This window comes from Arvicanthis niloticus, chromosome 6 (assembly GCF_011762505.2).
Source record: "Arvicanthis niloticus isolate mArvNil1 chromosome 6, mArvNil1.pat.X, whole genome shotgun sequence".
NCBI classification, from domain to species: Eukaryota; Metazoa; Chordata; class Mammalia; order Rodentia; family Muridae; genus Arvicanthis; species Arvicanthis niloticus.
Genome location: NC_047663.1, coordinates 5,677,916 through 5,702,947, shown reverse-complemented (window position 1 = coordinate 5,702,947; position 25,032 = coordinate 5,677,916). Strand labels below are relative to the sequence as shown.

Sequence of the window (25,032 nt, the reverse complement as noted above, 5' to 3'; positions counted from 1 at the left end):
GCCATCCTTGGGCAAGGCAAGCAGAAGTCAGAGGGTAGTCCCTTCGTTCAGTGGCAGCGCATGGTGCCCCATCATCTCTGAATTAACATAGAGTTTCACTCAGGGAAATCCTGTACTATGAGACAGAGTCTGCCTGTAACTCAGGCTGACCTTAAACTTGCTGTGTAGCCAAGGCTGGCCAAGAACTTCTGAAAACCCGTAATCCTCTTATCCTGTCCATGTACACACGCACACGCACACACGCACACACGCACACACACGATTACAAGCATTTATTGCCAAAGAGGGCTCACTGAAGTTCTGTAGTGCCTTGCATGTACCCAATCTTCTGACTCAAAATGTCAGGAGAAAAGCCCGAGAATCCCAGCACTTAGGAGGCAGAGGCAGGCAGATTTCTGAGTTCAAGGCCAGCCTGGTCTACAGAGTGAGTTCCAGGACAGCCAGGGCTACACAGAGAAACCCTGTCTCGAAAAACCAACCTCACCCCCCCCAAAAAAATGGCAGGGGTGCACATGCTGAGGTGAAGTCAGTGGTGGTGCTGGCCCTGTGGGAACCTGTACCTACTGCTGGGGAAGTAACTTCACTGATTTCATTTATTTTTAAGTAAAGAATTACTTTCAATTTTACTTTTTATTGTTTTGTTTTTGTTGTGTTAAGACAGGGTTTCTCTATATAGATCTTGGAGACCTTCAATTTACTCTTAAGATATAGTCTCTGGAAGGGTTTGGAGCAGGCTTGAAGACGGGGAGGAAGGAGTGTTTGAGGAACCCTTCCATCCTGTGTTGATAGTGGTGGAGGGAACCCTGAAGTCTAGGCCCTGGTCAGTTCTTTGCTTTGTCACTTTGTGGGCGCTGGTACAGCCAGATGATACCTTCATCATGCAGACGCTTCCAGACTGTTCTCTCTAACTTAAAGTCATGGTTTATGTAAAAGATGAGCCGTTTCCATGATCTGTCATAGTAGTGGTCAGAGAAGCGCTCATGGCCCTCAGTGATGAAGCCATAGGCGCTCACCTGCAGAAAAATGGAGGAGGAGCTGGGACCAGAGGGGCTGCCTTGTGGGGGTGGGGCAGTCTGTCCCTTTATCCTGGTCCTGGCCCTAGGGCTCTGGATGCAGGTCACATGGCTGTACATGCTCACTCCCACGCCTGTCAGAGGTTGGCAGCCTCACCTTGTCACAGAGATGAAGGGCTGTAAGCAGCAGGAGTGCTCCAGTGGTGGGGCGGTATATTCTCCAGTGGGCAGTGTCCAGGGTCTTTGACCTCAGAAACCTGTTCAAAATAGCCAGGTTCCCAACTGTCAGGAGCCAGCAAAGGAGGAGAGGCCCATGGACCCTCTGTGAGCTTCCTACCCTTACCTGTTCTTCATGTAACGGAGAAAGTCTGGGTGCAGCAGCAAGTATCTATCCAAGTCCAAGGCATCCCGGAAGGCTTCCTGGGGTCGATGCCTGTGGCCAGAGTTGGATCCCTCAGGCACTGTTCTCTTACCTGGCGCATTGGAGGCCAAGTCATGGTCATGCTGTGAGGTGTGACCACTACCCCATCCCCAGGTGGCACAGAGGCAGTCCCCCTGACTAACCCTTTTAAAGTCAGTCACTCACTGCTCAGTCTGGCCGGGGTTTCAGGGACAGGAGGAGGGAAGTGGGTACCTGAACCAGGAAAGTTTGGTGTTTGCCATGGTCTGATTCAAAAACATAGCTTCCAGCCACTCATAGTCTCGGGTACCTTCCAGGAAGTGTAGATATCGGACATCCTGAAGACCAAGGACAGCAAGTGGTCCAGGAGAACTGCCTTGAGGAGCCTGGGCTGAGGGTGGCTCTCCTCTCACTCGCAACTGTCCCCTGGCTCTCCCATGGCCTGAATGGCTATTGTCACTGCTCTTGCCCACATGTGAACAGGGCTTGTGATGAGCCAGGTTCCATCCACACACAAGGCACTCATACCTCTTCCCTGATCAGGGACTGTGAAGCCACGCCCAAACGCACTCATTGGTCTCTCATGTCCAGGGGCTGTATGGCCACGCCCATTCTTCTTTCTCACCTTCCCCAGAGGCACATGTTGGAAACCTCTACTACCCAAACCGAGGATAGACTGGACCAGGGAGAAGGCAGTGAAGCCATAGAAGGATGTGCGGGTCCCCACATCCTGTTCATATCCTTTGATAACGGCTCCACTCAGTCTGTAGAGAAAGATCAAAGCAGATGATGTGAATGGAGGAGAGACATTTTTGTGGAGGCATGTGAGAAAGATGAAGCATGGCAGCAGGTGTTGTAGACACAGTCCATTTTCTAGATAAGATAGGGGACATGTCTTAGGGTTTTATAATTGTGAAAAGACAGTGTGACCACTGTCAAACCTTATAAAGGAAAACATTTAATTGTTGCTGGCTTACACTGTGAGAGGTTTAGTCCATCACCATCATGGCAGAGAATATGGTGGATCACAGGCAGGCATGGTACTGGAGGAGCTGAGACTGCTACATCTTGATCCACTGGCAGGAGAAGGAGACCATGTGCCACACTGGACAGAGCTTGAGCATAGACCTCCAAGCCTACCCCTACAGTGACAGACTTCCTCCAACAAGGCCACACCTCCTAACCGGGCCACTGCCCATGGGCCAAGCATTCACCTGGATGGGTCTATGAGAGCCAGTCCTATTCAAACCCCCACAGGACACTCATCAGGTCTCCCATGGTAGCCCATATCTACAGAGAACCGAGGGAGAACATACCTGAAAACATAGTCATGACTGTCTATCTCTTGGCCCATACGTGAATCATTCAGGATGCCCCCATTGCCCACTACAGCACAGGTGATGCATGTGAAGTACCCGGTGGGGAGGCTTGCCAGGAGGAGCTGCTGCTGGGGAACCGGAGGGAAGCGGGTCACCACCTTCTGTACCACTGGAACAGACCAAGGCTCCATTCAGAGCCCGGAAAGGAGGCCAACCCAAGACAGGAAGCCAGCCACACTCTGCCCTGAAGTAAGGACTCACGGGACTGATTGAGCTCCATGAAGCCAAATGGTGGTGCAAAGTGTTCTAGTCGGTTCCACTCGCTCTGGGTGAAGCGTCCAGAGTCCAGGAACAGAGTGATGTTGGGCAGAAAGATATTCTTTAGCCATGGTGACTTGGAGGCCTTGGTCTTCAGAGAGTCTGGGCAGGTCTATGTGCAGGAAGACATGTAAAGGTGAGGCGATGGGGTGGCCCAGGAAACTCAGCCAAGTGCTGGGTGAGCTCCATTACACACAGGCTGGGCTGGGGAGTGCAGTTTCCAAGTTCCTGTGTGGAGAGCTTTTGGGGCTGCTTGACAGGAATCTGACATTGGCCAAGGACAAGGAAATGGGCTTTAGCAGGAATCTGACATTGGGCCATGACAGGGAAGTAAGTTCAGGCAGGAATCTACGTCTTAGGCTAGAACAAAGAAGTAGGCCTCAGGCATGAATATGACTGGGGGCTAGGACAGGGAAGGAGGCTCAGATATTTTTTCTTCCTCGTGAGCCCTTAGACACAGTGATCAAGAGAGAGTGGTCATGGGAGTGATCACGGGACTTTGTTTATTGCCTTGTTTGTTCCTTGACTATTTGCAGCTATTGTATTGCTGGTTCCTCAACCTCAAACTGATGTAAATACTTGCATGTAATTAAAATGGTTTAAAAGAAAATGGGGGAGGGGAGGCTGGTGAGTTGGCTCAGTAGTTAAGAATACTGGCTGCTCTTCCAGAGGTCCTGAGTTCAGTTCCCAGCAACCACATGATGGCTCACAACCATCTGTAATGAGATCTGATGCCCTTTTCTGGTGTGTTTGAAGACAGATCACTCATATACATAAAAATAAAAGTATTTTAAAAGAAAATTGGGAAAAAATAAACCCACCTCAGCCTTCAGTCTCAGAACTGGCTGGGGTCATGCTGTAACATTGTGTAATCTTCTCTTTTCCTTTAATCCTCACTCCTGCACGGGAGAACCTGTTGACTGACTGAGCACCTTGGTCATTCCTGCCCCCTATTCTCCTTTCACTCTGGTCCTCAGGGTCTGACTTCCTGTCTCTCCATGTCTGGATCCATCTTGGTCCTAGAAAACGGGTCCCATCAGCTTCTAAGCAGATACACTTGGCAATTCTGACAGCCACATGTGCATGTTCTGTTCTGTTGGGACATGGCCCTGTCCTGTGTGTATACACAAGTAGGTTAGAGTATCTCCATCAAGGCAGGGCTGAGAAGAATTAGGGAGGGGACATGGGGATGAGTGCTTGCAACTTTTCTCAAGCCTGGAGGATAGTGAAGGTTCCTGAGTGGGCTTTCCAGGATGGCAGTGTTCCTGGGAGTGGGGCAGCTGGGCACTAGGCTGTGTCTTCTTGTCTGCTACTCCCATGACTATAGAATCAGGAATCAAGTACTGGACCCCAAATCTGGGCACACTCCCTTCCCATAGAATGTTGTCCACCCCAGGCCTCCTTCAAGGATTCCCAGACAAATCCCTTCCAGCCTCACCTTTCTGAGTTGTCCAGACCTTGATTCTGGACCTGTCTTCCCCTCCCTAACTTTGGCAGTTATAAGAAGGAAGGATGGGCCAATAGCAAGTGTCAGGCCAAGTACAGGAAGGGTCAAGGTTATGACTGAAAGCTGAGCACAGGAGGAAAGGGCTGCTTGGGTTGGTGGTTCAGTGCAGAATCATGGCGAAGGTCCAGACTCACCGTCTGTAGGCTGCCCACATCCAAGCTATAGTCCTCCTCAAAATCCCACCGAGGCTCAGACTTGAAGTTGGAGGCCTTCAGCACTTGGCGTTTCTGTGTGGTGGGGTGTGGGGAAGAGGCAGGGGATGAGGTAGCCTGGACCACTTTCTTCTTGGCTGGGACAGATCCTGTGGCCATTGGTGTCTTCCTTGTTGACAGTGCTGCTGTAGCTCTCCATAGGTTGTCCAGATGTTTTGGAACAGGTGTCTTTGCAGCAGGCTCTGCCTTGCTCTGAGGATTCTCTGGCACTGGCCTCATGGGCTCCAACTTCTGCTTCTCCTCCCCCTGTCCTCGGGCTGCCTGTCTCTTCTGTTTCTTCAGGTCCACCTCCTTAGTCCTGACAGAGGTTGTCTCCTTGTTGTGAACTCTGGGTGGCAGTGTCATGATGGGTCCTTGAGGTTTGGCTTTTTGTGGAATCTCCTGCTGACTTGATTCATTGTTCTGTATAAACTGGTACCTGGACAGAGAACACTTGATGAAGGCTGGATGTTACATAAGGGGCCACAAACATCACTAGCAGGCTGAGGAGATGGCTCAGTGAGTAGGAGTGTTGACTCTGCAAGGATGAGCACAGGGGTTTGAATCTGAAGAGGAATTTTGGAACACTTGTCTTCCTGCCCTCCCCTCCATGTGAGAGGATATTTAACATTCCTTAGTCAGAGGACACTTGTTGGGGTAACATTCAGAGGAGGATGGCGGAGGCCACTTGCAGACAAGGGAGGTCCTTTCCACCTCATTCCCCAAAGACGAATCAGTTTAAAAGTCACACTGTTCTGCCAATCATATTGTGCCTAGTCACTGGTTATCTACTCCACCCCTTAAACTATAAAAACTGCTCTTAGCTTTAGCTTGGGGTTCCTCTAGCCTGCGTGCAGGGGTGGGGGGAACCCTAATGCACTGGTATAAATAAACCTCTTGTGTTTGCATAGAACCCCCTGTCTGTGAGTGTTTCTGTGGGAGTGCATCTCCTAGTTTGGATGTTATGGTCCAACAAGTACTCAGCTTCCATATTAAAAAACAAAACAATGCCCCACAAATACAGACACGCATCTGCCTGCTAGCCCATATTTTCCTGTTTTATCCTTCACATTAATTTTGAGACAGAGTTTTTCACTGAACCTGATGCTCACTGATTTGGGTACAGTGGTTGGCCAACCAAATCTTAGAGCTCCTCTGCCTCTGAATATTTGGATTACAGGCTCATGCCTGTGTGTGTGTGTGCTGAGATTCGAACTCAGGTCCTCATGTTTGTGCACAAATGACATTACCATCTGCATATGAGATCCCGTAGTTCTTGGGTTCAGGTCTGTTCTGTACCCCATGAATCTCACGTTCCTGAGTGGATCCTGGCTTGTTGCCTCCTTAGACTGCAGTATCCCTCCTTGCTGAAGTGGCCTCTGGACATCACAGAAATCCTCCTGTCACCATGATCTTCTGGCATGCCCCTTACTTGCTGAAACTATTCCCCTTTCTTCTGTAACAACCATCCAGCTTAACCTCATTACTAATAACAACTGCAAACTAATAAACACACAAGTCTCTCAGACTCCAGCTACATGTCTTGCTCTCTCTGTCAGACTTTGTATCTCTTGAGAGCTCATCAGACAGAGTGGAGTAAAAATTGGCACCTAGGGCCCCAATCCATGTGTTCTGCAGCCCCTAGCTTGGATAGGACTATTATTGACCTTTTTCGATCTCATATCCATCATTGTTGAAAAGTTATGCAAACATCAGTCTTACACAGTTGTAAAGATCAAAGTCACCCACAGAAGGACTCCAGTTGTGAATTGATGTGTCATAAAAGAGGGCGTGGCCACCTTCACAATGAGCCTCATAAAGCAAGGCAAACTTTTCACAGCTGCCTTTCAGCATTTTAAAGTTTATTAAATCTTCTCTGTGTGTGTCAGTGTAGGTGTACGTGTGTGTGCATAGGCATGTTGTGTGCCTGTGCACTTGTGTGCATGTGGTCATGTGAATACATGTTCTTATATCTGTTTCATGTGGTCATGTGTGTGCATGTAATCGTGTGAATGTGCTCATGTGTGTGCATGTGCTTATGTGTGCAAGTGGTCATGTGTACATGTGCTTATGTGTGTTGTATGTGCTCATGTGTGCATATGCTCATGTGTGTGCATGTGTGTACACATATGCATGTGTGTACATATGGTCATGAGTGTGCATGTGCTCATGTGTGTACATATAATCATGTGTGAATGTGCTCATGTGTGAATGTGGTCATGTGTGTGCATGTACTCATGTGTGTGTATGCATGTGGAGACCAGAGATTGGCCTCTAGTGTCTTAGAAGCCTTCTTCTGTGCTTTTTGAGACAGAGTCTATCATGGGCTTGGAGCTTACTCAGTAAGCTTGGCTGGCCATTCATCCTCAAGGATCTACCTGTCTGCCTCTCCAGCACTGGGATTGTGAGCTCTCCCCACCGTGCCTGGATTTTACATGAGTGCTGGAATCAAACTAACATCCTCATGCTTGTGTGCCAAGTACTTGACTGACTGAGCCATCTCCCCAGTCCCTCCAAAGCTTAACCTTCCTTTTTGAGTCAGGGTTCTAAGTGGTGATGGCTGACTTCAGACTCAAGATCCACCAACACTAGTGCTTGACATCATGGCCTGCTCCAGTCCACTTGTCATTGCTATCTGGTTTTTTACTGGTTTTTACTGCTTCCCTTCTTCTGCCCCTATGGCAGCACAGTGACCCCTCCAAATGTAAAACCTGTGGTCTCCTTTGTGCCTGCTCTTCCTCCCACCACTCTTTTACAATATCTCTTGAAGTTCATTTTTTTCCTGTCCCGGATCCTCCCTGGACTTCAGTGGTTGAAGCTTCCTCCTTCAGCACTTTCTGCCAGAGTTAACTACTTAGGCAATCTCTCCACCCCCTGCCCAAAAGTCTTTTGCTACCATACCCTGGCCCTACCTTTCTCCTGGGCAAGCAGGGAAGTTCTCCACTGTGGCATGCGACTTCCCCATTGAGGGAGGCTCATGGATTGTCCCTGTCAGGGTGTTCTCTATAGACTCCTCCTTCCCTGCAGGCCATTTACTGGTCACTCAGTCAACTGCATACCATCTTTGAAACTTTCCACAGAGCCGCCCAGACTCTCTGTCTCTCTTCTAGAGACCTCTCTCCATGGCAACTGTTCCCTCTGTCAATCACTTGGAACTTAATTATATGCAGTGTATTGAACATGTTTTATGTTTCAATCACTTCAGCTGATTAAAACTCAACCTTTAAACTTGAACTATAAAAAAGTTGAAGTATAAGTTGTACTATAAGTTATAAGTTGGGTACTTGCCTATAATCCCAGTACTTGAGAGGCTAAGGCAGGAGGATCAATGGGTCTGAGGGTATCCTTGGTTACATACTGAGATACTCTGTGTCTGCCTATTTTCAGTCTATCATCTATTAATCTATCTATCTATCTATCTATCTATCTATCTATCTATCTATCTATGTCTATCATCTACCTATCTTGCAAGGGGGCAGCCCCGACTGTTTCTTCTTTCTTGTGTTTTTTTCTTGAGGCAGTGAAGGGGGAAGTGCGTCATTGGAGGGTAAGACTTTGTCTTACAAGATATTTAGGGTTGCTATATAATAATAAAAAGTTTACTTATCTAAGTCTAAGTTACTGTGCTACTGTAGCTGACCTGCCTTCTGTGATTCCCTGAGGCCATAAACTGCAGTTTCTGCCACTTAGCAGCTCATCCTAAAAACAGCAAAGGATTAAGTAAACAGCCTTTGTTCTCTCTCAGCAGGAACTTCTGGGCTCTAACTTTCAGCCTGTTAGAAGTCACAGGAAGAAAAAGGGACACTTTTAAAGTGATTATAGTGTTTATTACTAAGTCGTAAAAAGTTTCCTATGGAAAAAAATGTTTCCTATTAAAGCTATCTAAGAAGGGGGAATGCAGAAGAATCCTAAGGGGGGCAAGGGAAAAATTCTCTAAATTGGGAAAGGGGAAAAATTCTTCTAAGTGGGCAAAGGGGAAAAAATTCTTCTCTTCCTGTCTTTGTCCTCAGTACTTCTACATTTTTCAGAATACATGATGACATGTTAAAAAATTCATCACAAATTCACACAAAATAAATCATAAATTGTTATAGATGTTTACAACAGAGAATGTTTACATGCATATCCATTAGGAGTAATTATCTGGCTAAATGCCTATCACCTGTCACAGCTCCTAAGGTTCAAAGAAAGTTGAAAACAATAACTATGTTATTAGTGAAGTTTTATGTAGATAAACCCAGTCAATATTCTATTTTTTGTCCTTTGCCTATAATAAATCTTTAGTTCCCTTTTTATTACCTTTGGTTAAATGTTTTACAACCTCTTGAAATGTGCTCAGTTTAGGAGAAAGTCTGGTTTCTATCTAAGAGCAATTAACAGCTGCCACACCAGAGAATGACAGAGATCTCATTGCACTTTTGACAGGAGAAAGGGACCTAATAAGAGTCACACTATAAAATGGCTTAATTATCACTGATATAATTTTAGGAATTTTTATAGGGTCATTATTAACACTTAAGAAGTCATCTATTTGTCCATATAGCACCACTACAGGACAGTACAACTTCATACTGTCTTGATCTGTAGAGATCCTTTCAAAAGGGTGGGTTGATATTTAGTGATTGTTATATATGTTTAATAATAATAGGAAAAACATATTAATAGCAGAATTTTTTGCTAAAATGAATTCTCTTAGGTTCTTGTCTACAAGACCAAATCTGTTGTGGATTAATCCAAAGCAAACTATCTCAGGAAGATCACCTCGTAGTTATTAACTTGTCTTTTTATGGCTTCTGACACTATCTAATATATCTGTAAATGTATCAACCTATCTATAAATCTCTGTATATGTCTGTCTACCTGTAGGTCTATCTATGTATCTATGTATTTATATATCTATGAATCTATCTATCTATCTATCTATCTATCTATCTATCTATCTATCTATCCATCCATCCTTTTATCCACTCCCTTCTCTTTTTTTCCAGTGCTGGAATCAAACCCAGGGCCTCATAGATGCTGGGCAAGGTCTCTACCACTGAGCCACACCTCCTTCCCAGCCCTTTCTCCTTCTCCAAGACTTTCTTCAGGTTATATACTTCACAACCTGCTTGCTCTGAGGTTAAGTCACCTTGTGGGATGTCCCAGCTCTTGCTGACATGGCCTCAACAGTCAAAACCTGAGGTTTTCCTGGGGAAAGCCTGCCACTCTGCAGAACCCCTGAGTCCTTTTCAGGATCCTGTCCCGCACTGCTCTGACAACATCATTGTCCACAGACACATATCTGAGAGTGTGTGTTCCACTCCTTGACTCCTGGTGAAGGAGGAGCCCCTGTCCCACAGCTGCCTAGGCCATGAAGACCCGGGACAGAACAGCACAGTTCTGTGTTCTTCCCATGTGTTACACAATGGACAGCTGCCTTGACATTCAGCCTTCAGAAGTATCTAGACAGCAATGGGCACCAAGCTGTTAACTCAGAGGCATGTGGCATTGACTGTGTGTGGGGACCTGGAGTGATTTTCATGGAGGCCACTCCTACTTGAAGCTTCTTTTTATCATCTCTGGAGTCCTCAAACCTCCTCCCACATCCCCATTTTGTTCCAGGGATGCCCTGACACTGTGACAGCCATTCTCATCTGAAATGAACACTTGAAACTGATCTCTAAAGTGACATAGATGGACAGACAGACAGACAGACAGTCAAGATGGCTGGGCTTAGGTATATAGACCTGTAATCCTGTTACTTGGGAAGCAGAAGCTAGCAGATCTCTGTGAGTCTGAGGCTAGCCTTATCTGCATAGCAAATTCCAGGACAGATAGGGATACACAGAAAGACTTTGTCTCAGAGTCTCAACAGACACAAACACATCTCCTTACTGTAAGAAGGAACCAAACTGCCAGGCAGTGGTGGCACATGCCTTTAATCCCAGCACTTGGGAGGCAGAAGCAGGTGGATTTCTGAGTTCGAGGCCAGCCTGATCTACAGAGTGAGTTCCAGGACAGCCAGGGCTATACAGAGAAACCCTGTCTCAAAAAACCACAAAAAAAAAAGGAACCAAACTGAAGATGTCTTGAAGAAAACCTTCATTTTGAGTGGGGTTCAAATAGGCCCAAGACCTCCCTGGATAACTGACATCATGTTTGCAGAAAGACTCATGTAAATGGGTAATGTACATCCTGGTTGGCAAGTTGAGACATGAATGCTTGGCAGGTGGTCCTGCCAGAGTTGAATAACCCAACCAATGGGAACAGGATAAGTGAAGCACAAAGTCATGTTCCAAAGGAAGTCCCCATCCCTCAATCCTGATTGGTGGGAAAACGTGGCACAGATGATTGTAGTTTTGGAGCTTAAAAAGTTTGTACCATTCTGGCAGGGGGTCACAGCTCAGCTCCTGCGTCTCTTCTGCATCCCTGACCACAGTAGTGGTCTGAGCACAATACAGTCTTGCCATCTGCTTAAATACTTACTAAAATAGCCTTCAAATACAAAGGTTACACTGGGGGTAACTTCCCTTGTGCTGTAAATACACAGTCAGCCCCTGAGTCTGCACTGTTGTCCCTGACTGGTCAGGTTTTGCTGCCTAATTTAAATAAAGATCTTACTTTGCTGGACTTCTGTGCATGCTTGGGTTGATTTAGATGATCAGACCCTAACAATATCACAAGCAACAATAAATACCTTCTAAATGAACCAAAGGACTGAGACATTAGCAGGAGACATAGAGGAAGTTGTGCATATTTAGGGGGAGTGTTGAACCAACTTTCCTCCCAAGTCACAATGTAATGAGCATAAAGAAAAGGCACAGAAGTTGACCTTCTGATCCTCCTGCCTCTGCCGCCCAAGTGCTGAGATGTGCCATCATCCTAGTTTGATATCAGGAATCAGACTTTTTCATGCTGTGCAAGCACTCCACCTACTTGGCCTTTGGTTAAGACCAACTTCTCTGTACTTTCCCCCCATTGTCAAGAGCAAAAAAAAAAAAAACATTTTTCACTAGGTTTGTAAAATGATGTCACTGCTAGAGATGTGCTAAGTGTTCCAGAAGTTCTTGTGGAGCACTCACGTGGGGGCACAGATCCAGAGGCTCCCCTTCATCCCCACCGGTGGGCAGTCTTGACTTTTGTGACTCACTTTTCAGGGTGTGAAGGCCTCTGAGACATGGGAAGCCCACAGCCAGGTCTGTGCTCTGGGTCTTGGGGAGTCCTGTAAGAGCCAGCACTTCCTCTGCCCTAGTACTCACCAGCCCCTGGGGATAACTTCCCTTGTGCTGTCTGCCTGCCCTCTGCAGACTCAGTCCATGGGACCCCAACTCCTGCCTGCTTCCCATCCCACCAACTCTGCTTGCCTTTTTGTACAAGCCTCCTGGTATCCTTGGCACCTTGGTCAACACCACCAGCTCCTTTCAGGTTCTTTATGAGACTCTTGACCTTAACACACATGGAACCCATAGGTGGCTTGCAGTTCCCCAGGCCTCCCCTCAGGTGTCTTTTCTGGGAGTCACAGGATTGGCATCTTCTTACCTGGAATCCTTTGTGCTTGGCTCCTTAACAAGGGAGAACAGAATACAGATCAATGTCAACACAATCAGAAAGAGGAAAACTTGCCTCTGGGAAAGTCCTCTGCCGCAGCACTTCATGGTGGATGCTGGTCCCTAAAAGAACATATTATGAGAGCAAGCCTCTGGAAGCAGCAGTTAGATTGCTTCCTTATTCAGGTGAGGGTGAGGGAGCCCCGCCCTTTAGTGTAGCACTGAGCTGTTCCAAAGAGCAGAAGATATAAAGGAAGGGTGGACATTCAAGGGAGAGACAGACCTGTTCATATAGGTTGTACTTCTCATGGGAATGACTGTAGGCATAGTTGCCATTTAGGGTCAAATTTGTTAGCGTCTCAGAAATTGTGACTGGGACATCACCGGAAATCTGTGTGTCTGAGACTTGCTGTCAGGGCCAATGGACAGCTTCACAAAAGAGGTGGCTATAGAGTACTGGGGGAAAAGCATGCTGGGTAAAACACTTGCTGCACAACCATGAGGATCTATGTTGATTTTCCCAGCCTCCGTGCCAAGCCAGTCATGGTAGCACATGTCTGCACACCCAGTGATTCCGTGGCAGGATGGGAGATGGAGACAGAAGACTCCAAGAACCTCACAGGCCAGCTAGCTTGGTGTATGCAATGCAGAAGGGGCCCTGTCTCAGACAATGTGGAAGCTGACACATGCATAGAAGAACAACACACCTCAATGACGACTTCTTCCAATGCTGGTACCTACAGTTGAGTCCCTAATCCATCCTCCTGCTGGTTTGTCCTGGTGGGCAGATGCAGTGCACAGTGGATAGGCACTTTTTTACCCCAGCATCCATCTGACTAAATAGTCTCTCTCCTCCCCCGTCAGACCCAATGGCAAGCTGTGATGTTTATTAGCATGTCAAAGTGCATGCTGGCCTCCAGGCTCTCTAAGTATCACATGTATATGCTCCAGCATCCATGCTGGCACACTCACTCTTCTCAGCACTTCTCAAAGGTGGGGGGAAGGAGTGGATAGAGGGATAGGGAGTGTGAGGGTCTGAGAGGGTGGAGATGCACCATATTTCTCCAGCTTCTGTGTTTCTTGTTCTCAAGCTTCTCTTTCTCAACAACCCTTAAATTTCAGACATAAGCCCTGTTTTATCTTAAAAATTTGGCTCTCTTCCTCCTCCTCCTCCTGCTTCTCCTCTCCCTCCTCCTCCTCCTCATCTTCCTCCTCCTCCTCTGCTTCCTCTTCCGCTTCTTCTCCTTCTTATCTCTCTCTTTTTATTGATTCTTTCTGAATCTCACTCATGAACTCCACTCCCACTCACTTCCCTGTCTTTCCATATCCACCCTAACCTCCCCCCAAACAAAACAAGCACAATCTCCATATGGGAGCTACAGGGTGTTCCACAGTGTAACCTTTTGCGCAAACAGCTTTCTTTGCAAATCTTTATTGGAACGAGCAATGGTTCTGGAGATCCTGCAGCTTTGGTTCTGAAGGACTGGCCTTTTCCACATGCTCCAGCAGTTCACAGATGTGGAAGATCCTGGAGATCCTGCAGCTTTGGACCTGAAGGACTGGCCTTTTCCACATGCTCCAGCAGTTCACAGATGGGGAAGATGGTGTGAGCCAACTTTAAGTCCTAGATCTGGCCCTGGGTGGGGTCTGAGTTGTTCACCCCTCCAGCTCTCCTGACCAAGTACCACCAGGGCCAGCTCTCCTCCTTTGCCCAGCCAAGGGGCAGACTCCCTCACTCTTGCCTCTCTATGTTTTCGGTTTTGATTGTTTTGTTTTGTTTTAGCCTGCACTTTGCCTGTCAGGCTCTGCTTCTTCACCCACAGTGGGTTACTGGCTGATCCTGAAAGGGGAGGCAAGGTGGGAACGGCTAGGAGCCAAAGAGACCTCAGATATCTCTGAGTGCAATGAGAAGAGACACTTGGGAGACAGCTTCAGTGAGCCAGCTCAGTTAATGGGGGGAAACAAAGGCTCTTTAAACCTTTAGAAGGGAATAGGGACTTTTGGGGTGAGTGTACATCATTGGGCAAGGCCAGAATATTGGGGATGACTCATTTGAATAAGGAGGAATTCCAGGTGCTGTGGGACATGACATTATAAAGGGGAGAGGAAGTTTACCTTGTTTACTAGGCTATGTGACCTCCTCTGGAGGACAAAGGTCGGGGAGCAGGGCTACCTGTGCTGGAATGCAGACCCAGGGCAGGGGGCAGTGATCCTACTCCTGCCCATCTCAGATGAATTTTCCAGTGTTTGGACATGCCCTGTTCCCACTCTTCCTCCAGGTTGTTCCGCACTCCCATGTTCCACAGCCTCCAGCCATACAGTAGTCTTTCTGTCATCCCCTGTCACTCTCTTCCTCTCTTTTTCCTCTCATGGCCAAGTCCAGCCTACTGACCGTGTTCAACCTACTTTCCCCGTGCTCTGGACTCTTTCAGATGCCCCTGGCTGTACTCTTTCTCATATTTATAATACACCTCCCCTTCAGCCACACCTTGGAGGGGTCATGTCCTCAGTTCATATATCACCAGGCTCTCTGAAGAAGACCCTGGCTGGCAGTGCCCTCAGGATAGTTGCACATGTATGAAGACTGGGTTAGCTCACAATGTCACTGAGCTACTGTGCATGAAAGAGGCTTGGTGAGACGATCACTGTCTGTATCCACTCAGATTTGCTGAGGCCTGAACACCATTTAAAGTCAAACCAAGGACACAGATGTCTTTCTGTCTTTCTGTCTGTCTTTCTTTCTTTCTTTCTTTCTTTCTTTCTTTCTTTCTTTCTTTCTTTCTTTTGTTTTTTCTTTCCTTCCTTCCTTCCTTCCTTCCTTCCTTCCTTCCTTTCTTTTTTCCTCTTCCTCCCTCCCTACTTCCTTTGCCCTCCTCCTCCTCCTCTTCCTTCTTCTTCTCTTCCTCCTCCTTTTCCTTCCTCCTCCTCCTCCTTCTTTTCTTCCTCCTCTTCTTCCTTCTCCTCCCCCTCTTTCCCCTGAATCCAACTTCAAAATTCATGACTAGGGAACTTCTTTTTGAGACAAGGTTTCTTTGTGTAGCTCTGGTTGTCCTGGAACTCACTCTGTAGACCAGGCTGGCCTCAAACTCACAGCGATCTACCTGCCTCTGCCTCCCAAATGCAGGTTAAAGTCATGCACCTCAACCACCACAAACCCACTATTAAGTAACTTCCCTGATGTTGTTTCCTCTCGTGTAATCTTATATGGTTCACTTACTTGTCAGTTTCCATCTGATGATGCTGTCTGACACACATCCATTGTGGTTTTTGAGCTTAAAACTTGCTCACCCAGAAAAGTAAGGTTTGCAGTATCAGTGCCTGGATCTGTGCTGTGTCCCTGGCTGTTAAGTTTGTTGTCCAAATCAATAAATTTTCTCTTAAAAAAAAAAAAAAAAACTTGGTGTGTTCTTGGTGTTGGATTTTCATCAGACTGCCCCACCACCACCACCACCACACACAAACATTTTGGGTGTTTGTCCAGGATCCAGAATCCTGATACAGAAGTGCAACTTTTTGAATTGGCAACTTCAGGGAAAACTCTGGAGGTGAGTCTGATTTTGATGGGGGTGGGGGGTATCTCCTTTGTCTGTCTCTTCTTTCAGTCTCTTTGTCACATCTAGACATTCTATGTTTATTAGTGTCTGGTCTCACACTCACTGTCTCCATTCACTGTCTGTGTCTTCTTGGTCCTGGATTCTAAGACGGGACTGAAACAATTCACCACCCAGACCTCTCTTGAACTTCATCACTTTAAGGATGTTTAGAAGAAAGCTTTTCAGTCTGGTAACAAAGTCAACCCTGACAATCCTGAGACATTCTGTTATCTCAAATGGCCCACCATCAACATAGATTGGTCCACAGAGTGTACTTTGAACTTTACTGTGATTTATTCCACACAGGCTATCAACTTTGGATGATAAGGACATTCTGACTAAGCCTCCTACTTCATGGCTTGGTGGTAACTCGTGGAAGAGCTACCTAAATGGCTCAATCCCTCTGGTTGGAGTTGAGCAGCACCCCTTAAGTCCTCCCTCTCAGACTCAAGTCTCAGAGGGATGAGAGAGAGATTCCTGTTTTCTCCTCCATGGACAAGGTCATGCCTCCTTACTATCATCCTCCCCCTATTGTCCAACCTTTCACACGACCCGTGCATCTCTTTCTACTTCCTCTAACCCTGTCATGTACCTCCACCTCTAATCCCTGCTTCCTAAGTCCCCTTCTCCCTTATACCAGGTCTGGTTCCAGACATCAAGGAGACCTTGGTGAGGAAGCTTTCACTTCTGGCAGAGTCCACAACTTACCTCTATGTAAGGTATGTACCCCTCACATGGGCCCCAAGGTGAGGGCCCTTTCATGGTTTATACTGACCTCTTGACCTCTATCCTCAAAGAATCCTTCTTTTTCAGAGAGATTCCAGGTTTTAATTTCTCTCTTGGAGACTATACTCATCAGCCAACTTGGGATGATTGTCAACAGCTCCTGCAGATGCTCTTTTCCTCAGAGGCAGGGTAATTCATCTTCTGGGAAGCCAGGAAAATGGTTCCTTGTGACACAGTCACCCTTCAACCCATCTCAGGAGCATTGAGGCTGTTTTTCCCTTCATATGCCCAGAATGGGGCCCTAATAAGGCTGCCAGTAAATAACCCCATAAGGTCTTTCACCAGACTCTTCTGGAAGCACTACAAGCAGCTGCCAGCTGCCTACAAATTTGCAAAAATTTAGTCATGTTATTCAGGGACCTGGGAAACCTCCTTTGGCCTGGAATCTTCCTGGAAGCTTATTGGACTTATACCCTGATAGATCCAAAAGCAGGAGAAAACAGGAGTGCCATGAACATTGCCTTTATGGCCCAGTCTGCACCTGATATCTGAACAAAACTTCAAAGACTGGAGGGCTTTGTAGGAGAAAACCTGTCTAAATTGGCTGAGGTTGTGTCTGGAGTCTTTAATCACAGGGACACCCCAGATGATTGGCAGATGGGACACCCCAGATAATTGGCAGATGAAACACATGGCTCGTGCTATGTTGGCTGCCTCCCAGGAACTAGAGGGTCCATTCCCAGGTTCAGATTTCAAAGGCAGTAGGTCACTGATAAAGTGCAAAAGAAGGCTGCCACTGGCCACCTACAAAGAAACCAATGAGCCTATTGCAAAGAATTGGGACACTGGAAGGCAGAATGTCCTAAATGACCCAGCTCCAGCAAGACCAAGGTCCCGGGATTGGACAAGGACCAAGTAGGTCAGGGCTTGATCACTTCCCTCCCTGAGCCCATGGTAACCTTGAAAGTGGAGGGAAAGCCAATCGACTTTCTGGTAGATGTGGGAGCCAACTATTCAGTGCTCAAGGAACCAAAAGGACCCCTAGCCATGAGATGCACCCTGGTTCTAAACAATACCCCCCATACAAGGAAATGCCATGTGGACCTTGAAAAAGGTATGTTATACATACCCTTTCTAGCTATCCCTGAATGTCCCAACACCCTCTTGGAAAGAGACTTGTTACACATACTTTGGCTCAGATTATCTTTAGTGATGAAGACATAAAAACAGGATGGGCAACAGGGTAGAGATGCAATTTACCTTTCCCTTAGCTGAGGAACATATCCTGACACATTGACATCAGAACTCGGGCGATTCTTCACAAAGCTATCGTGAACCACTCTGCCCCACGCTTGGGGGCCAAAATGTCAAGGACCGCTCTGTCAATATTGGAACCCGCACTGCCAAAAGCCTTGGGGGCTAAATTGTTAGAGCTCGCACTGCCCCAAGCTTTTCCAGTCCAAGGGTCAGGGTTCAGCAAGAGAGAGAGTGAGGACAGACTTGAAGAATGGAGACCAGACAGAGTGTGATTCAATCCCGTTTATTCTTCAGTATCTCTTCCTAGTCCAAGTCCCAAGTCTTGAGTTCCTATTCCCTAGTTCCTAGTCCCTAGTGCCTCTAAGTTCCAAGTTTCTAGTTCCAAGTTCTAGTGCCTAATGTCTAAATCCAAGTTCTTCCGCCAAGTGCCAAGTGCCTAATACCTAATAATAATTTCTTCTGTCACCTTTTATATGTCTCACTTCTAAGTCAGGCCTTTAAGTCACACCTTTTAGTCGTGGCCTTAGGTCTTGTCTCTAAATCTGATCTCTAAGTCACGCCCTTAAGTCACACACCATTAAGTCTCACACACCCAAGGGAAAATCCTGGGTATCTAAAACAAGATGTTATCAGAGTGTGCTCAGCTGTTGTAGGCTGTTGTAATCAAGTCTCTTGTCAGGGTATATGGCTCAAGCTGGCTGCAAGGATGATAGCTGCCTTCTGTTGGCTCCCCACCCAAAGCTGCAGCAGATCTTTGCCTGGGCGAGGCTCCACAGTGACAGGGTACACACAACTCTCAGGTATCCAAACAGGACTTTCAGCATCTTTAGGAAAAACACAAACAGTACCTCTCACCCTAACTAACACAGAGTCAGGGCCTTTCCATACACCAGATGACAATTCTTTCCATTTCACTAAGCCCAGTGCCTTCTGGGCTCATTTCCAATGTCTGTCCGCTGCAGACAATGCATCCTTATCCATTAATACAAAATTTAAAATATATAAAATAAAGGATAATCTGGCATGGGGCGAGGTAAACTCCCTCCCCCCCTTTTTTCAATATAAATTTTCAAAGTTATATGTGTTCTTTCTACTATAGCCTGGCCTTTAACAGCTGAGCCATCACTCCAGCCCTGAGATACTAGTTAAACCAACTTTCTATTATCAAAGTTGTGAATTTTTAATCATACCCAATAAACATCTTTTTAACATAAAACATAGAACAGCAATCATTCAAACAATAAAACAAAAACAGACAATTAACATACGTGGTCAGATTGGCGCCCCAAGAACTGACAATAGACAGGGAAAACAGAACCAAGGATTTCTCCAGTAGGCGCCAGAGTGAAAACAGGACATCTCCTAATTTTCTCCTGCTCCTAGGAGGGCTCTGAAATAACCTGTTCCTTTTCTTTTGCTAACATAGCCAGAGAGAGAGGACAACTGCTTTTCTGAAATCCACCCCACCCCCCAATATTGGCTAACTGTCAGAAAAGAAGCTCCATGATTTTCACAAAGTCTGATGGTTCAATTACATCTAAAATTTCTTCTAATTCATTTAAGAACATTACTTCTTTTGGACTGTGAGTCTTTGGCCAGTATTTGAGAAGTGTGATTACTACTGGTTCAGTGAGGGTGCTGTTCTTCTCTAAAAACTGCATGACACAGCATGCCAGCTTGGGATGGCAGACACTCAGGGACCTCACTTTGTGCAAGGGCAGTAACACCTTCAACAGGAAAATCTTGTACTCTTCCTTTAGTGGCAAGGCAAATCCATTAATTATACTTCCCAGTATCTCCAGTAATTCTGCTATGTCATTGTGGTGCTCTGTCTCATAGATAAACCTATAAAATATATTATTGAGCTGTTTTCTGATGTAAGCATGCAGGCCTAAGAATTTCACATAGATTCTGTGAAGGGTCGTTTTTAGAAGATCTCTCTCCTGAGGATCCTCACTGTCAAAGAGTTCTAGAAGCTGCAATACACACTTCCAATCAACATATTTCTTTGCTATATTGGGCTGGAAATCTATAGACTCTAAAAATCTTAAGAAAAATTCATAAACAAGCTGCGGATGGGGCCAGGCTGCTTCTAACGCTGGTTCATCTCCCCCTGAGTCGAATTCTGCTCCTGTAGGATTGGAGGAGGGTGGCAAGGTTCGAAACATATTAACTGCAAACATGTGGACGGCTTCGGGGTAAATGGGCTCTGTGATCGCCTTCCGGTTGTGGGTGATATGTTCCACCATTTCACTTAGCACAGCTCGCTTTACTTCCTTCCACGTCAGGTCACTCAGTGGGTCAGAAGCAAAGTCAAAGAGGACACAACACTGACGTAGCTTCTGGATGAAAAGCTTCTCTTGACCCTCAGGAGGAACGTCTTGTAAAGATGGGAGTTTTTGCAGTTCTCATATTATTGCTGGCATTAAACCATGAAGAGTTCTGCCATAGTTCAGGGACTACGATTGGCTGAGGGACTGGTACTTTTATTTTAGTAGATGTCAAAGACGACAGCTGCGAGGCTGTTTCTCCTGCTGGCTATCTCTGCTTCTGCCATATCTTGTCCTTCTTTTGAAGCTTTTCCACTTTTCACAAGTTTTGGTGGTTCTTTCTCTTTCTTGTTTTTATTTGGCATGGCTGGTGCAGACCACGGCCTCCGCAGCTCCTACAGTCGCCTGCTGCCATTGCTGCTGCAGCAGCAGAAATGCCCCCGGCCCAGCCATCATGCAGTTCCAGCTGCCACTGCTACCACCCGGGACTGAGTTGCTCATCTGCTCTCGATTCCCCTTTCCCAGGCTCCCCTTCCAACTGTGTGACCTTGCCTTTCTTCAATGTTTCCTTTTCTAAAATTTCTCCCCTATCCTCAGAGCTGGAGCTGCTCTCCACCTCTTGCAAGGATTTCTTAGTTGCATCATCCTGTGCCACTACTTGTAGGGAGGAACTCCTAGTTCCCATGGTGCAATCAAAATGATCAAACTCTCTTAGTGCTATTTATTACTTTCAGTTTGATCCCTCGCTGCTTCTCCAATACGTTCGACATACTGAGCTGGTCACCGTCAGGTTCTCCTCTCTTTCCCGATCTCGGTGTTACCTCCACTTGACAGCTCCAACGCTGCATGCGGTATCGAGCTCCAGAATAGGCCTCGGGATTAAAGAAAGACTCAGACTTAGGTCATCCGTTATGAGAGAATGCCAATGCCTTTATTGGGCAGATTCAATATATACACCAAGCCAGGGAAGGAAAAACACAAATTCAGGAAAAAAACAGGAACTCAACTGGGGGGTAATAGGATGTTAAGTGTAAATTCCCTTCCTAGGGCATCATCCTTCAACAGAATGTTTTGTTCTTAGAAAAACTGCAGAATGTTACTTTGTAGACACTAGCACACAGAGAGTCTCATCCAGGACATAGCAGCCCTTTGGGGTCCTACACTAGATACTGACATTCTTATAACCACAAGGAGCCAGGTCTCTCCAAGAACTTTCTGCTCCTGGTCTCACTTAAATGTATGAAGGAACGTGGCTGTTGCATGCTTGTTTCTGAATGGTCTCCCATGAGCGCCTGGGTTTACTGTGGTCTATGTGTCTTGTTTACAGCTCAACTCCTACTATTACAGCCAGCTACTGTGTGTTTGACTGGGTGAGCTTAAAGGTTGTTTTGTCTGTTCTCTGGAATTGGTTATGGCTCACCCCTTTTCAGACCCAGGCCTGCTTTTAAAGTCTATGTCCAGGGTCAGAAATGAAAAGGATTATTGGCTTAGAAGTTATCATATATGGTTAAAAATCTAATATCTGTAACAAAAAGTTAACTTAAAACTTGTAACTCAGGGTAGTTAAAAGTGTATGTTTAGTTACGCTCAAAGGGACTGCGTAGCATCATTCCACGTGGAGGTATAAAAACCATATGGCTGGTCACCATCTTTGCTAGGATTGAAGTCACAGGGCTCTACCACCATTCTGACTAAGGGCAGCCATGTGATACGAGCTGACCAAAGAAACAGATCTCCAGAGATGCTTTTAAATTGAGGAAAGATTTTTGTAGAACTTCTGTCCTGCCTTAAAAAGGAGGTTCATAAAAGACAGGATCTAAAACAATGCTTGTTTAGGAAGGTATAAAGACTGTATCTCCATGTGTCCGTCTACGAGACTGTCCCTTCCCGAGAGCCAAACCTTGTAACACAAGAGTCACCCACTTGAGTTGATTGTAGAGACATTACCTTGTTGCACTGTTAGAGCTTGGTTTTGCCTTCTGAAGGTTATGGTTGTGCTCTTTGTCTTCACTCTTTCAAAGAGTACTTATTTTGAAATTATACAAACATGCAGTTGAGACATTTTAAACTTCTTTAAAATTGTTTTTGGAGTTTTACAGAAAATTCAAATGAGATGATTAGATATTTTTAAGAAACAGCTTTTAAATTTATAAGGCTATGGGACATTTTAAAGTTTATGGGCTACTTTATTGTAATGTCTTTATTAATATGATCTTAACAAATAGATAAATAAAGGACTAAAAATTAAAGCCCCAACTAAACACCAGAGACTGAAGTATTCCTATCTTATGTTACAGTAAGAGAATGACCTTAAGTAGTCTGGAAAAGAACTTGAAACATCTCCTCAACCTATGGGTCAAGATGGGGAGCCTAGGGTCACCAGGATGTCTGATGTTTACATTGTGATTTGTAACAATGGCAAAATTGGAGTTGTAAACAAGCAATGAGAACGATTTTATGATTGGAAGTCACCATGACATGAAAAAACAGTGTTAGAGGATCACAGCATTAGAAAGTTGAAAACCACTGACTTAGAGAATGTCTTTCCTTACATAAAGTGTATTCAGGAAAGCAACGTTTGATTTGGATATCTGTCTAACCTCCTTGCTTTTTGCTAGCATTTTTAAGTTGTAGCTATTTTGGTAAACTGAGTCATATAGGAAAGTCTTGTGTTCTATACTGATACAGCATGTAAGGATCAGGAAAGTTCCCAGTCTCTTCATAAATTGTTTATGGTTTTAAAGTCTTTTCTTGATCCTAAAAGAGCTTCACTTCAAAAATTATTATTTTTATACTAAACTGCTAAAGATGATCAAGCTTTGAGGTGCTGTCACTATGTTTATAATCATGCTAATACTAATGTAACTTTTAAAAAGTGCTCTATTTAGCTTTTTATATGTGTTTTCCCTGTATAGTCTAAAAGAAGTAACTAAGAACAGAGAAGGATTATTTAACTCAGATATGCTTAATCAATACTAGCCCTCAAGCCTGTCAGAGGTCTGCTAAATATGGCATTACCATGACAGACTTGTTCAGATCCTAGCAGTGAGTGACCCCCAACATCTACAGGAAGATAATAGACAGAACCACAAACTCCACCTAGGTTGTAATACCACTAACTACTGGGTAATACTGCTCCAGTGTCTTGCCTGCAAAATACGTCCTTCCCATGATTCTCCTCCACAGATAAGTCTCTCATCTTCTAGGCCTGACCAAACACTCATGCCTGGTACCTCTGCCCTCAATGTCATGGAGACCACATGAGGCTGGGATGACTGTCTAGGTGATGGACTATGGACTAGTCTCTGGCATGTTAATTGGTACATAGGCCATTTGGATTATAATTTATCCTTCACAGGTCTCTGATCATATTGACAGCTAAGCTAACTGTAGCTTTATCAGCTAAGGAACAACAAGCAACTAGCTTTTTCTCCCAAGGCTGCAACTCTCTTGTTAGTTTATAAGTTAGTTAAACCTATTAGGTCTCTTATTTCAGAAGGCAAACAGGTTTGCCTTGCTCATAGGCTTCATATTAAAGGAGAAACAGGTTTCAGGTGTAACGTTCCACTAATGAAATAAGTTTTGCAATGATCTCTCAGTAATAACTACTCATATCTCTGGTAAACAGTTGGATGAAAAAAGTTCTAAAATATATAAAAGTTAGAGACTAGAAAGGCTTAAATAAATTCTGGGGGCTCTCAGAAGAATGACTTAAGGTACACAAAGGTTAAAAAAGTGTCCCAGATTTCTTTCTTCTATGTTACTGTTATGCTGTGATTTCAAAAGGTCAGAGTTTAAGCATTCATGAATGGAATTCTGACAGGCTGGGAGAGCACTGACTGCTTCCTGTTTAGTCACCAACTCAAGATTTTGAATTTCTTTCCCTTGTCTTCTAAGTATAGACTTGAAGATGCATCTCACTGGGGTGAAACAGCTCTGTCCAATCTGTATATCTGGCTCTGGAGGGTGAAAAAAAGTTCACGATTTTTGACATAAAGCTATATTTTTTGCTAAGACTCAAAAGCTCGAGTCTACTGCTCTTTTACAGACACCTGTTACCTACCTTTTCTACGATGTGGATTTCAGTATAATAGTAATGATAATATATATCCTTTTGTAAAGTAAAAATTCATGTAAGCTTCAGGGCATCAAAGAAGTCATAAGACTTGCATCTGCCTCTCTCAGGTCAAAAGGATTCCTTCCAGTTATCTACAACCTAAGTTTCCTGAGAATGGGATTTCTCCCTGTCTTGGGATTCCTCTCCTTCCCCAATTATAAGGAAAATGTAACATCTTTCTTAGTCTGTATCTGTTTCAGCAGATTCTCACTTGCTGGCAGGCTCCATCCAAGGATCACTTGTGGACTGCAAAGGACTGAATCCTGGACTTGCTGAAAACTGATACAAACCAGTCCAGCCTATGTGACTGCTCCCTGTCTCTCCGGTGTGGCCAGCTTATCAGAGGCTTCTGATAAATGCCCCATTGCTCAGCCTTTGACTAGGCTTTCAGTCTCCCTGGGCCCTGGCTTCAGTGCCCTAATGTCAGCTAGAAGTAGTTACAGAGAAGAATGTCATCCCTCGCCCCCGGTCCTCTCCCTGCACCACCTTACCCTGTCACCCAACAGGCTGAAATGCTAAGTAAAAAAATAAATAACTCTCTGGGATAGGGGACAAAGTGGCTACATAAAGGCCAATTGACATACCAGAGAAGTGGGCCCAGATTTGTCAACCGGCAGATTGATTAACTAAAATAGTTCTACTATTTTATTCAGGGCACTTGACCTGCTTTATGCAGAAAAATAGTTATCATATAGATTTTAAAAAGTTGTTTCTGTACAAAACATTAGGGATTGTAATCTGACAGACGGGTAGCCTGTCCTTCTAGACCAATACTCTGATGTCAGCCATCAC

The 25,032-nt window shown here is 45.4% G+C and overlaps 1 protein-coding gene and 1 pseudogene across 1 annotated transcript; both read right to left on the bottom strand.

Annotated features, from left to right (window-relative positions):
• Positions 1 to 821: 821 nt before the first annotated feature.
• Positions 822 to 12,393, bottom strand: LOC117710993 (alpha-N-acetylgalactosaminide alpha-2,6-sialyltransferase 1-like). Its single transcript, XM_034506355.2, has 9 exons — positions 12,270 to 12,393; positions 4,692 to 5,187; positions 2,994 to 3,162; positions 2,730 to 2,901; positions 2,039 to 2,177; positions 1,648 to 1,751; positions 1,357 to 1,446; positions 1,171 to 1,270; positions 822 to 1,013 (listed from the first exon to the last, which is right to left on the bottom strand). The coding sequence occupies exons 1-9, from the start codon at positions 12,383 to 12,385 to the stop codon at positions 822 to 824; spliced, it is 1,578 nt and encodes a 525-aa protein (XP_034362246.1). The 5' UTR covers positions 12,386 to 12,393.
• A 6,947-nt stretch (positions 12,394 to 19,340) lies between these two features.
• Positions 19,341 to 20,540, bottom strand: LOC117711116 (serine/threonine-protein phosphatase 2A 56 kDa regulatory subunit gamma isoform pseudogene; annotated as a pseudogene).
• Positions 20,541 to 25,032: the final 4,492 nt, after the last annotated feature.